The following is a 15,282-nucleotide window of genomic DNA, read 5'->3' on the forward strand; positions in this document are numbered from 1 at the left end:
TTTACATAATTTTGAAAACAAGTTAGTCATAAATCAAGTATTTTATTTTAAAAAATTGCTTTCACTTCTAAAATTTAAACTATTAAAACCTCTGTTTATTCAGTTTTCTGTTCATTTGGAATGAAAATATAATTTCTATATCAAATCCACCTCTGCTCTTTTTATCATTGACTATGACAATTAAAGCAAAGCCTACTATCATTTTTATGATGAGAAATCCAAGTCTTAATTTATTAAAGAGCTTAAGAAACACAATTTTTATTCTAGGAAAATGTCATGTCTTTATTTATTCAAGTTGGAATCTCATAAAAGTCAACACATAGTATTTCAACCCCAAAGTGCTCTACCCAGAACACTCAGAGATAACCAATGTCTGAATGATAAATATACACATGAGCCAGGTTCATCCAAGGTCCTTCGGGGGAATCAAAGAACTCAAAATAAGGCTAGGTTATACTGGAAGGTAAAGTTACAGTTGCTTAAATGATAACCTCTATCACTCTCACAAGATAAACTTTCCCCCAAGATGACTTCCTGGTTTAGCTACCAATTTTTGAAACCCAGGCATATCTAAAACTAATGCTTAGAGTAACCAGCCTACCACTTTTGGAAGACCCAGGCAATTTTGGAATCATGCTGAAATCCATTGGTTGAGGCATGGCGGGTGCCCACAGCTCCCATGAATCAACACTTTTTGCAGTGGGCTATGTATCACATCTTATAGCCATAATGCATTTCCTGGGGCCAATGCTTACTGCACTCATGACTGCCTCTTGGGAGAGTCTCTGAGTTTACTGGTTTCTTATTAATTGCATCAGGATTGTTGTGGCTTTGCTGGTTCCTTTCAGGTTAAATTACTATACTTAATTAAATTTCTTCTTTTGTATTACCACTCCAATATTCTGGAGTCACCCAACAAAACTCAGAAAACCTTTTTTCAAAGCTGCTTATAACTACAAGCAGCTGGCTGTTCAAGTGTCTAGCTGGAATTAATTGTATAGGGGGATGAATGGTGTCCTCCCAAACTACGTCCATTCAGAAACTCAGTATGTAACCTTATTTGGAAACAAGGTCTTTTGAAGATATAACTAGTTAAGAGGAGATTATATTAGATTATGATGGGCCCTTAATCCAATGACTAGTGTCCTTAAAAGAAGAAGACACAGATGTACAAAGAGAAGAAGGTCATGTGAAGACAGAGTGGAGATTGGAGTGATGCATTGATAAACTAAGGAATTCCAAGGATTGCCAGGAGCCACTGAAAGCTACGAACAGGCAAGGAAGGGCTTTTTCCTAAAATGTTCAGAGATATCATGGCCTACTGATACCTTGTTTTGAAATTTTGGCCTCCAGAACTTTGACAAAATACATTTCTGTTGTTTCAAGCCACCAAGGTTATAGTCATTTATTACTGCAGAACTAGGAAACTGGTATAAACTACAAAGTACTTCAGGCTCTTTCAGATTTATTTCTTTAAAAGCCCACTATGACAATAAGATCAAAGAAGGAAAATCAAGCTGTAACAAACTCGTTTGAGAACAGCACTGGAGTGATTAGTAAACGCATCTGTAGATGAATTTCCAACCTCACTCCTTTATCCTTTACCTCTTTTATCAGGTGCACCCAATTGCACAATGTGAAATAGTTATGAGATAGTGTCATCTTATTTAATTTCTATGAAGGTTAGTGTTACAGAATGAAGAGATAGCCCATGAAAGAGATTTCATTCCTTTTCTTTTTCTTTTATTTACTCATTTTTTTGTTTCCCATTTGTGGCAATTTCATGCTACACATTCTTTTTCTCAGAGTCTTATAATTCCTTTCCATCTCAAGTCCTTTCTTTTTATGCTTTTATATCTTCAAAATTATTCAAGCTAATGACCTCATGCTAAATATTATCAGTCTGTAATATTTATAACATAACATTATTCAACATTCCATAAATCAACAGGTGCCTCATCTTAAGCTAGGTCACCCATAGGTGGCATTATAAATTCTACTCTGGCCTTCACAAAGCTGGTGGTTGGGCCATCTAGCTCCTTTCCAGATATTCTAAGACTTTGTGCCTTACACAGCTTATTTCACTTTTTAAATATTCTTGTGCATCATGTTTTTATTAATCTTTGGAGTAAAACCCATTTAAAAAGACCAGTATAGATCAAATAAAGAGATATTTCATGTTACTGAAATTATTACTATACCAATTTAGATTTTCAATGCATTTTGGTCTTTCACTGAAATAACAATGGAAGTCTTCTTACCTTGACAATCCCTCGGATGTGCATTTTTGCTATCATTTCTGCTGTGTAGAGAAACATCAATAAAGTATCCAGAGTAAAAGTCACATACTGAAGAGGAGGATAGTGTTCAAACGTCATGGGCGTGTTCATACAGACAGAAATGACGCTGATGATGGCACAGATGCGCAGTAAAGAGTGAACCCACTGCAAACATGGTGCAACATTAGTATTTGGCACTGTAAAATGATATCTCGAACTTGTATTATAAATCATACCATTTGGAAAACATAATACTGAGATTAAAATATTTCACCAGTATGTCTGTTTCATACATATAAAATATTTCACATATTTTACATCATTTAATTTTCAAATCAGCCTCATTTCCACATGAACACACTAAGACTCAGAAGATTAAGAAACATTTCTGTGGTCATACATTAATGAGAGCCAAAGCCTAAGAAATGAACCTGCTCAGTCTGCCCCAACACCTTAGGTACTGTCCAGAGCATCAGTCCACCATACAGAGAGATTCTGATTCAATTAAATATATGTTAATAACTTATTCATATAGAAACAATATAATGTTACTTTTATACTTTTTAATGTACTATGAACACGTAGAATACAGATCATATTATATTTACTATAACTTCCCTGGTATCTAGCATAATGGCCTTTCTTTGTAAATCACAAATGCTTTTTAAAATGAATTCATACATAACACTTCCCACAGGTAGGGTTTTCTTTCCACATGTATCTTAAATGTAACATACTTATATAAAAATATTTCTTTAAATCTGGTATCATCCTACATTTTCAAAGATAATAAATGAACTTTCCTCTTTTGGGGGGAGAACATGTTTTATACAAATTTAACCCAGATAAAGAAAATAAGTTTCTGTACAATTCATTCTAGCAGTCCATATGCTGTGTGAAGATATTCCTTAACCCCAACATAAAGAAGTAGAAACTAAAAATAAATGTGTGTGTGTATGCATCACCTATGTATGTGTAGTATATACAATTACCCATATACACTGTTTTTGTAATAAAATAAATACCTAGGATTAAAAAAATAGCATCTTTATGCTAAACCTACACAATTAATATTGCTATTTAATCATAGTAGATAATTTTTAAATATAATTTAAATGTTATTTATTGACTATCATATTAATCCTTTAACATGACATTCCCCCTGGGAAAAAAAGCTGTTTTACTTTTGTAGTAGACGATTTCTGTAGCTATGCAAGCTAGCAAGGACCCAAGATATAAAACAGAAAAGACTGTCGGGATTTTGAGGAGACTCAGACACTTGAAGGCTGGTGAGTGGGTTTTAATATTAATCTGACAACTATAATATTTACAATATTTGTCACTAATATCATACCATAAAGTCAATGATAGTTAAATTTATTTTAAAAGTTAATATAATTTTCATGCAATTTGAAAGTCTTCAATAAACATTAGTGTATGAATTTAGCCCCATCTGGACCTCCAACACAAAGAATCTAATTACACAAAAGAGCTCTAAAAGAAGGGTTCATTCACAACAAACCTGTTTCAAATTTAAAGTATGAATTCTAGTTAAATATTAATTACTTTAGTTAGTGCTTCCGAGGTTATGTCTATAATACTGCCTTTGTTAGAAGTAATCAGAAAGCTCTGAATGTAGTGGACACTAAGAAAAATTAGCGAGAGAAGAAGATGGAGGTGGAGTAAGTAGCAGCGTTGTCTGCTTGCTCCCATTGTGGAAAGACTTGGAGTACAAACACGGAGTGGAGTGAGTGAGTATGGATTTCAGATAGGGCAAACAAGGACAGGAGTGTGGGAGCGGCATGAAAGAGGGCAGAAAGGTCAGCCCGCGCTCTCCAAGCAGAGTCACTGGGCTTCCCAGCCCAGCACCTCTTCCACAATGCACTCGAAAGGGGCAGCTACTGACCAGCTCATTAGCTGGGATCTACTTAGAAACTTCTTCCTGCCGTAAGCACCCTGACTAGCAAAGTCTCCGAGGAAGTCAGCGGGAAGGTTTGGTTAAAACAGCTGGAGGCGTGGGAAGACAGTGAACAGCCCAGACTGTGATATACTATATGAACTGAGTCTAGGTTGGGACTCCCTTGGCTGGAAACCCTGGGCTGGTAAGCCTGCTCCCCAGGCACTCGCATCAAGGATCCACCACACAAAAAAAGCAGAACTGATAAGTGGAGAGGGGCCTATACAGAAAAGCTGTGGCGGAACCCCAGACTCAGTAGGGACCCCAGGCAGGCAAGAGATACACTCAGGTGCACAAAAAAGGCTCTGCCAGGTAGGGATCCAGGCTGGTGCTGCAGCTTGAAGGCAACACAGAGACTTTTTTGGAGGAAGAGTGGAGACAGAACTCGAGGTTGGGCAGGGACTACGGACATGCGCACTGGCTCACCAGCAGAATAGTGTTGCTAGACAAGCCTGAGGAAGGCTGAGGGTGCCGAAGGACCAGCGGGGAGGGGACTCAACTAAGTGCGGCATACAGCAGAGAGCTGCGGCAGGCCCATGAGTGGGAGAATAGCAGCCTCAGAATCCAGCTAGATCTCCTCACAGCCAGCCAGCCAGAAAAGAAGATTTGTAACCCATAGAATTTTGACCAGGGGCGGATGCAGGAAAAGAAGACACAGTCCAAAGGTTGTACTGGGGAAAAACTCTTTCTTTAATCTGTTTCCTACCTTCTCTCCCTCTATTCTTCTTCCTTAATTATTTTTTTTTGTTTGTCTGCTTTGTTTATCCACCCTCTTGCACTAAATATATAACATATAACTGCTATATAAACCTAATACTATACACTTCTAATTTCTCACTTCATTCTGCATTCTTCCATTTTTCAACATAAATGTAAATATTACTGTCTCACATGGCCTAACCCTACTTGCTACTATTATTATTTTACCATTTTCCCTCTCAAAAATCACCTTTCTATCTGTTAAAACAACTCTTACCTGTTTTTCCTATAGTACAATAGTCTTAACCTCTTTACATCTATATAAATACTGGCTCATTTGCTGCTGATAGTGTGATTGTGGGTGGGGGATATTTTAGAGGGTGTGGGTTTCTTGCCTGGGTGGGGTGTTTATGTTTTAACAGCATCTCCAGAAAAGAACTCAAGACAAGGTGGGCAGAGTGACTCTCAATGAACTAGCCGGAGGAAAGGTTACACTAAAGAGTAACTGAAATACAACCAGACAGCTTAAACAAATGGCATAAAGGGCATGCCAAGAGCATCAAGCTCAGGAGATCAAAGAGACTGCACCACTGAATACCCCAGGTCTCCTATACTGAATCTCATACCACAAAGGTGGGAAATAAAAGCAGACAAATCTAAGAAACAAAAACAAACAAGAAGCATCCAACATGGGGAGACACAGAAACAACCTCCCAATGAAAGCAAAAGAGGAATTTCCAGAAAGAGTGCTAGATGAGACAGAGGTAAGCAAACTATCAGACATGAAATTCAAAAGAATGGTTATAAGGAAGCTCAATGAACTTGACAAACTCAAAGAAAACTACAATGTACTCCAGAGGAATTACAAAGAACTCCAGGGAAACTACAAAGAACTCCAGGGAAGCTACAAGGAATTTACAGAGAACTACACCAGCATAAAAAAAGACATAGAAACTATAAGAACCAGGAAGAAATGAAGAATACAATTTCTGAACTGAAGAACACAACAGAATCAATCAAAAGCAGGCTAAACGAAGCAGAGGATCGGATCAGTGAGTTAGAGGACAATGTAGAAAAAAATTCCCAGACAATACAACAAAGTGGAAAAGGAATGAAGAGGGTTTAAGAGAACTGAACGATAACATGAAACAAAACAATATCCATATCATAGGGATACAAGAGGAGAAGAAGAGTAGCATGGGATAGAAAACCTGATTGAAAAAGTAATGACAGAAATTTTCCTAACTTGATGAGAGAATCATCAAGTCCAGGAAGCACAGAGAGTCCCAATGAAGATGAACCCAGAAAGGCCCACTCCAAGGCACATCATAATTAAAATGGCAACATTCAAAGACAAAGAGATAATCCTAAAGGCAGCAAGTGAAAAATAGCAAATAACATACAAGGGAGCTATGATAAGGCTATCAACTCATTTCTCAACAGAAACACTACAAGCCAGAGGGCAATGGCAATTTTAAACAATGAAAAACAAAGGCCTACAAACAAGACTACTCTACCCAGCAAAGCTCTCTTTCAAAATGGAAGTGAAATAAGGAGTTTCCCAGATAAATGAAGACTAAAAGAATACATCTCCAACAAACCAGCATTACAAGAGATACTAAAGGGAATGCTTTAAGAAAAAGAAGAAAAAGAGAGAGGGAGAGGAACACAGGTACAAAGGGAAATGAATAAATATGAGTCAATAATAACCTTAAATGTGAATGGATTAAATATTCCAATCAAAGACATAGCATAACAGAATGGATATGAAAACATGACCCAAATATATGCTGTCTACAAGTGACAGACCTCAAAACAATAGATTTACACAACTGAAACTGAAGGGATGGAAAAAAGTATTCCAAGCAAATGTACATTAAAAAAAAAAAAAGTTGGAGTAGCAATACTTATACCAGACCAAACAGATTTCAGAGAAAAAGTTATAAAAAGAGACAAAGAAGGGAATTTCATAATACTTAAGGGAACAACCCATCAAGAAGATATAACCCTGGTAAACATATGTGTGTCCAACATAGTAGCACCCAAATATATGAAGAATACATTAGAAGACTATTAGAAGGATATCAACAGCAACGCACTCACACTAGGGGACTTTAACACCCCATTACCAACAATAGACAGGCCTTTGAAGCAAAGAAACACCAAAGATATTGAGGCATTGAACAACACTCGAGATCAAATGAACTTAGTCGATATATATAGAACTTTTCACCCCAAAGAAGCAAAATATACATTCTTCTCAAGTGCACATGGAACATTTTCAAAGATACACCACCACATGGTAGGACACAAAACAAGCCTCAACAAATTCAAGAAGACTGAAATTATATCAGGGATCTTCTCAGATCACATGCCTTGAAACTAGAAATCAAACTCAAGGAGAAAAATCAAAGACATCCAAACTCATGGAGAATGAAAAATATGATATTATATAATGAATGGGTTAACAATGACATCAAGGAAGAAATCAAGACGTTTCTGGAAACTAATGATAATGAACACACAACAGCCCCAAACCTATGGGACACAGCAAAAGCAGTCCTGAGAGGGAAGTTCATAGCAATACAGGCCTACCTGAAAAGGACAGAAAAATCTCAAATAAAAAATGTAACCCTACAACTACAAGAACTAGAACAACAACAATAAACAAAGCCCAGAAAGAACAGAAGGAAGGAAATCATTAAGACAAGAGCAGAAATAAATGACATGGAAACTAAACAAACAATTCAAAAAATCAAAAAAGTAGAAGCTAGTTCTTTGAAAAGTTAACAAAATCGACAAGCTTTTAGCCAGGCTCAAAAAGAAAAAAAGAGAGAGGACCCAAATAAACAAAATCAGAAATGAAAGAGAAGAAATCATAACCATATCACAAAATACAAAGGATTGTAAGAAATTACTACAAACAATTATATGGTAAGAAACTTGACAACCTAGTTGAAATGGAAAATTTCTATAAATATATAATCTTCTAAAACTGAATCAAGAAGAAACAGAAAGCCTGAACAGACCGATAACAAAAAGTAAAATTGAAACAGTAATAAAAAAACTCCCGGCACACAAAAGCCCTGGATTGGATGGCTTCACAGGCGAATTTTACAAAACATTTAGGGAACAACTAACACCTATCCTTCTCAAACTATTCCAAAAAATCCAAGAAGAGGGAAGACTTCCAAACTCTTTCAATGAAGCCAGCATAACCCGATTCCCAAAATCAGGTCAAAACACTACAAAGAAAGAAAACTACAGACCAATATTGCCGATGAACATAGATGCTAAAATCCTCAACAAAATATTGGTAAACTAGATACAACAACATATTAAAAAGATCATACACCATGATCAAGTGGGATTCACCCCCAAAATGCAAAGATAGTTTAATATCTGCAAATCAATAAATGAAATACACCTCATCATCAAAATGAAGGACAAAAATCACATGATCATATCAACAGATCCAGAAAAAGCATTTGATAAAGTACAACACCCAATTATGATGAAAACACTCAGAAAAATGGGAATAGTAGGATCATACCTCAATATATTAAAGGCTATATATACGAGAAACCTGAAGCCAATATCATACTCAATAGATAAAAACTGAAAGCATTCATCCTGAATTCAGGAACAAGACAAGGATGTTCACACTCTTCACTCCTATTCGACATAGTTTTTTAAGTTCTAGCCAGAAGTCAAAAACAGAAAAGAAAAAAAGGCATCCAAATTGGAAAAGAGGAAGTAAAAATGTCATTATTTGCAGATGACATGATAGTGTACACAGAAAACCCTACAGATTCACTAATAAACTACTCGATATAATAAGTGAATTTGGGAAAATAGCAGGGTACAAAGTCAATATTTAAAAATCAAAGGCATTTCTGTACACCAACAATGAAATATCAGACAGAGAAACTAAAAAAAAAAAAAAATCCCATTTACTATAGCCACAAGGAAAATAAAGTACATAGGAATAAAGTTAACCAAAGAGATAAAAGAGTTGTACTCAGAAAACTACATAACAATGAAGAAAGAAATTAAGGAAGATACAAATAAATGGAAGCAAATACCATGTTCATGGAAGGGAAGAATCAACATCATTATAAGGTCCATACTGCCCAAAGTAATTTATAGATTCAATGCAATTCCTATTAAAATACCAATGACATATATTTCACAGATCTAGAGCAAACACTTCAAAAATTTATGTGGATCCAGAAAAGACCCTGAATAGCCACAGCAATTTGAGACAGAACACAGTATGAGGAAACACAATACCTGATAGCAAATTTTACTATAAAGCCACTGTGATCAAGAGAGTCTGGTACTATCATAAAAACAGACATATAGGTCAATGGAACAGAATAGAGAACCCAGAAATAAACCCAGGTCTATATGGTCAACTATTCAACAAAGGGGGAAGCAACATAAAATGGAGTGAAAAGAGCCTCTTCAACAAATGGTGTTGGGAGAACTGGACAGGGATGTACAAAAAAATGAAACTACACCACCAACTTATACCACACACCAGAATAAACTCAAAGTGGATCAAAGACTTAAATGTAAGATATGACATCATAAAAGTCCTAGAGGAAAAACAAAGGCAGGAAAATTTCAGGTATCCCATGTAGCAATATTTTCACCAATACAACTCTTAAGGCAAAAGAAATAAGGGAAAGAATAAACAAATGGGATTCCATCAAACTAAAGAGTTTCTGCTCAGCAAAAGAAAACATCAGCAAGATAAAAAGGGAACCAACCATATGGGAAAACATATTTGCCAATGATATCTCAGACAAGGGATTGATCTCCAAAATATATAAAGAACTTTCACATCTCAACACCAAGAAGACAGACAGCCCAATTAAAAAATGGGCAAAGGACCTGAACAAACACTTCTCCAAAGAACACACACAGAGGGTCCATAGACATATGAAAGAATGCGCAACATCACTAGCCATCAGAGAGATGCAAATAAAAACCACAATGAGATACCACCTAACGCCAGTCAGAATGCCCTCATTAACATATCAACAAACAACATGTGCTGGAGAGGATGCAGAGAAAAGGGAACCCTGGTGCACTGCTGCTGGGAATGCAGACTGTTGCAGCCACTATGGAAAACAGTATGGAATTTCCTCAAAAAACTAAAAATGGAACTGACTTTTGAACCAGCAATTCCATTACTAGGATTATATCTGAAGAACCTGAAACACCAATTCAAAAGAACCTATGCACCCCTATGTTCATAGCAGCACTATTTATAATTGCCAAATGCTGTAAACAACCTAACTGCCCATCTGTAGATGAGTGGATCAAAAACTGTGGTACATTTACACAGTGGAGTACTATGTAGCAGAAAGAAAGAAGGAACTTCTACCATTTGCAGCAACAATGGATGGAACTAGAGAGAATTATGCTTAGTGAAATAAACCAGGCAATGAAAGAAAAATACCTTATGCTATCATCTATTACAGGAAACTAATGAACAACACAAACAAATGAGCAAAATTGAATCAGAGGTATGTAAATAAGGAGTAGACTAACAGTGACAAGGGCGGAGAGGGGAGGGAGAGAAGGAGGTAAGTAGGGGAACGTTCTAGTCAAGGAACATGTATAGGTGACCCATGGATGTGGACGGCTGGATGGGGACTGACTGTGGGAGGTGGGGTGGGTGAGGTGCGGGGAAGCAGTGGGGAGAAAGGTGGCACAACTGTAATAGAAAAACAAACAAAAATTTTTAGTGGGCAAAAAAAAAAATGAAAGCAAAATAAATTAATAAATGAGCCAGGAAACACCTCCCTGCCCTAAAAAAAAACCTCACATGCAGGACAGTGAACAAAAGAAAATGTCAAGTATGGAAATGCAATTTTAGTGAATAGTTGAAGGACAAAGATTTTCCTTCACATTGTATATTTTTCTCCCTACCTGACCCTCCAGAAGAAGGAGGCAACGACATAAGGTTCTTTGCGTAGACTTAGTAAGACCAGTTGTTAATAGAGGTTTTGTTGACCATGACTTTGACTGGAATGTCATGACTAAAGGAGACATGCTTGGGCTCTGGTTGTTACCAAAAAGCCCTGAGGAACTGGGATTGAGTTTCGAAGGTAATAAAAGCCCACAAGAAAAAAGGCCTGGTACCTTGGTTGGTTGTGCGATCCATGGCAATCTTTCCAGGGAAGGAACAAAAGTTGCTTTCTTAAAAGATGGCTAGAAGGGACCTTAAAGCACAATTGAAAACCCAAAGGACTTGGAAAAGACAGATGTTTACAGGCAAGGCTGAATGCCAGGTATGTGGCTCAGCTCCTGTGCCCTGAAGAGCAGACTAACAGTCAGCATAAAGGTTCCTAGTGTACAGCAAAGGCAACATAAATATCACATGTGATCATTTGCTCCTCTTGTTGTGTTTATGCAAATGAACAGGATAAATTAAAACTGGACTTAATGTGGTCCCCTTAATGACAAGGAGGGTAATCTTAGGGAGAAAAATAGCAATTTAAGGAAATCCACAATGTTCAGTGGTAGACTATAAGGTAGTGCTGCTAACTGTCTTTAAAGTTTATTTTCATTTAAAGTTTGTTTTCATTTGAAAGTTAAACTAGGTTTGTGACATCATCAAAGATGCTTAATTTACAGGCAAGAAGAATGTGAAATGCCTTGCGACTGGATGTCTTTCCAATAAAAGAGTCTTGCAGATCTAGGGACTGGTTTGTGGGTTATGTTGCGTAAATTAACATGTGTGTTCTGTTTTCATAGGGCATAAGCCTATGATCTCATTACCTAAGTGATTTTCTGTACATATAGGTCTCACTTAATCCTGTTTGCATTGCTGCCTCCTGAGACTCAACGGTTGGCTGAACCAAGTGGCTGGGCTGGTGAAGAATGGGGTGGTCTGTGGGCTTCACTTTAAAACTGGTTTCTCTTTTTTATCCTAAAGGCTTGGACAGAAAGGGCCCAGAGGTCTGAGAGGGGGAAACCTAAAATATTCCCCTCAGCCCAAACTAAGTATAGTGGGCAAAAGGGTTTTGGACAGGTGTGATATACCTTGCATACCTTCCTCCAAAGAGCCTTCTTTTTTACCCCCTAATATGGGACATTGAAAAATTAATACCTGCCTTTTTCGTATAGTGGTTATGGACTGAATGATGTCTTTCAACCCTATTGCCAAATCTTTTGCCCCAGAATACAACAAGGATGCCAGCCTGTTAAAACAAGCATGCCGTGGACCAGGGCCAGTCAACTCATCTGGAGTCTGCAAGATCCTTCCCCATGTGGGAAAGCCACCCTCCCCTCCACACCCTCACTCTTATTAGGGATTTCTAGACCCAGGATAGGTAGGATGATGACCATGTCCAGCTTGAAGCAGCTAGAGGAGCATGAGACCTTCAACCATTGTCCATTATAAGATTATAAAGGGTCTTAAGTCTGAGAGGGAGGGATTGTTATTTTTTATTGTTATTAAAATTAATTAATTTTTAAAAGAAAAGAATATAGGAAAGGGGGGGGCTAGGGAGCTTGTGTGCATGACCCATGGACATGAACTAAGGGGGGTAGAATTGCTGGGGGAGGGGGATACTGGGCAGGGCAGAGCAAAGGTGGAAAAACTGGAACTATTGTAACAACATAATCAATAAAATATACAAAAAAAAAAAAAAGAATTACCTCAATAAACTAAAAATGGAACTGCCTTTTGAACCAGCAATTTCTCTGCTAGGATTATACCTGAAGAATTCTGAAACTGCAATTCGAAACAACTTATGCACCCCTATGTTCATAGCAGCACTGTTTACAACAGCCAAGTGCTGGAAACAGTCTAAGTGCCCATCTGTAGATGAGTAGTTTATAAAATGTGGTACATTTACACAATGGAATACTATGCAGCAGAAAGATAGAAGGAAATCCTGTCATTTGCGACAACACAGATGGAACTAGAGAGATTATGCTTAGCGAAATAAGCCAGGTAATGAAAGAAAAATACCATATGGTATCACCTAATGCAGGAGACTAAGGAACTATACAAACAAATGAACAAAATTGGTCAAGGAACAGAAAAACAGTTATCCGGGGTGCCGGGTGGGGTGGGTGGGAGAGAAGGGGTGTAAATAGGGGAAGGGTCTAGTAAAGGAACTAGTATAAATAACCCACGGACAGAGACAACGGGGTGGGGATTGACTGTGGGTCAAAGGGTGGGCTAGGTGGCGGGGAGCAATGAGGGAGAAATGGGACTACTGTAATAGAAAAGCAATTTAAAAACAAGTAAATAATAAAAAAAGAAAAATTAGCAAGTGCTTTATTCTCTATTCTGTTCAATTCTTTAAACACAACTAGAAGACCTACTTTGTGTCAGAAATTATGCAGAGGGCACAAAAATGAAAACAAGAAGGTTCTGACTCATCACTGTTTTATAATTTGATATACAACATATTTTATTGATACATAATATATTTATACTTATATAAATATAAGTAAGTGGAAAAGTAAGAGATATATTCTGCCTGTGATGAAGAGGGTTAAATGAGGAACTTTTCAGAGTGGATGGGGGCAGGGGTGATAACTGAAATGGCCTTCATGAATGAGAGGGGCTTGACACATCAGAGTTGCAAGGAAAGGGCCTCTGGGCAAGGGAAACAATGTGCAATGGCCAGATACATTGGAGGAGCAGGAAGTCACTGATGTGGCTCAAGTGGATAGTATAAAGATCTAGGAAAGGATAGTTGTTGGGTAAGCTAGAATCAGAAGATAAAGAGCCTTGAATATAATACTAAGGCATTTTAATTTGCAACAGTAGGTAATAGATAAGGTTCAATGATTATAAAGCTGGAGGGTAATATGAACAGAAATGAAAACATGGAAGGAAATGTGAGCAGGCTAGGGAAGTAGTCTAGAGGGTAGATTAGATGAAGAAAGATTTGAAAGGTCAGGGAGACCAAGGCAGGTGATATTTACCATGGTCAAGGGAAAGACAAGCACTATGAGAGTTAACAGTTCATGTCCTTACTTCAGCTTCCACTTACCCTATTTTTTATTTGTATATAAGTATAAATGTGTATTGTATATAAATAAAAAATATATCATACTGCGAAATAGTGATAAGTCACAACCATGTTGTTTCCATTTTTGTGTCCTTTGACCCAGCATAATTTCTGACACATAATGAAGTTGATCCCATTCTGGCTCGTAGAACTGCATTTCCAAGACCCAAGAATATGCCATTCTGCCTTAGCTCGGGGTGCTACCCTGTCTAATATACAATGATACTTGGTATAGCAGCTCTTCACCTCAAGTTCCCATTAGCTTAATTAGACAGAGAAGTTTACAACGTTCTTCAGAGACACTATCCACTATCTCATTAACCTTTACTTTTACTCAAAACTTGCAACTCAAAAGCAGACCTTTAATTCCAGACATTTGATATTCTCCTTCCAGATTCACGCACGTTGAGAGCTACAAGTAAAGAAAGCATGATAGAAGAGGTCACTCATGTGGGACTTCAGTTTTGGATCAGGCTGTGAAGTGGCATTACCTCTATATGGGGTGACTGTGGGGACAGCATGCACAGAAGAGGAGAGAAGAGACCACCTGCCATACCTTCCTGCATGAGTAACTCAGAGCAGAACCTCATTATTTTATCTCAGTTGTTCTCAACTTCAAGACTCCTAGATTCATCCATATTCTACTGCACTCAAACACGCATTTCAAATCCAAAGGTACATGAGTTTTGAATATATGAATGAAACTTCCTTTATATCAGCACGTGCTTCACCATACTTAAAAAAGAAACTTACTGGCTTGTTAATCCAGAGTATGTCAGCATTGTCTGATAGAGATTCATCAGGACCAAAGTCAGTAACTGGCTGAGCCTCCACTCTGGAGCTCTGTTTCCTTTTGAGCATGCTGAAGTTAGCTCTGGTGAGTGAGTACAAAACAGCAGTCTGGGAAAAGAAAGAGAGTCGTGTTAGTGACCTAACCCATTTTTACCTTGATCACAGAACAAAACAAACAAAAATGAGTGCCTAATGTATGCCTATTCATATGTTAATTACACACATCCCATTATACTGTATATAATCTTCGGCGGCGGCGGCGGCAGCCGTCCGTCTCGAGAGACGATGGTGTAGCTTCTTAAGAGTCTATCTGCACCGCCGAGAATGGCTGTGCAGTCCGACTCGGGAGTGACACGGTATCTGTCTCCTCCCGTGTTGAATCGACATCTTGCGATGACGCTGGAGTGTCCTCTCCAGTGAAGCTGAAGCTACAGAGCCTGGGCAGGGTGATATGGAGGGTCTGCTGTTGCCCATGCAGCAGACCCCCCCTCTCTTCGCAGCTGAAGGA

General features: G+C 37.8%; 1 protein-coding gene across 2 annotated transcripts in view; it reads right to left on the reverse strand.

The window, feature by feature from the left end:
- NALCN (sodium leak channel, non-selective) overlaps positions 1-14,879 on the reverse strand; it is a 413,720-nt gene extending 398,841 nt beyond the window's left edge. For both annotated transcript variants that reach the window (XM_090258917.1, XM_090258918.1), the window contains exons 1-2: positions 14,736-14,879; positions 2,262-2,444 (exon numbers count right to left, since the gene is read on the reverse strand). In XM_090258917.1, coding sequence (XP_090115043.1) covers positions 2,262-2,444; positions 14,736-14,843 — 291 coding nt within the window. In that variant the 5' untranslated portion in view covers positions 14,844-14,879. The remainder of the gene's footprint in view (positions 1-2,261; positions 2,445-14,735) is intronic.
- Between the last annotated feature and the right edge of the window lie 403 nt (positions 14,880-15,282).

This window comes from Furipterus horrens, unplaced genomic scaffold (assembly GCF_987537825.1).
Source record: "Furipterus horrens unplaced genomic scaffold, mFurHor1.1.pri manual_scaffold_12, whole genome shotgun sequence".
NCBI classification, from domain to species: domain Eukaryota; kingdom Metazoa; phylum Chordata; class Mammalia; order Chiroptera; family Furipteridae; genus Furipterus; species Furipterus horrens.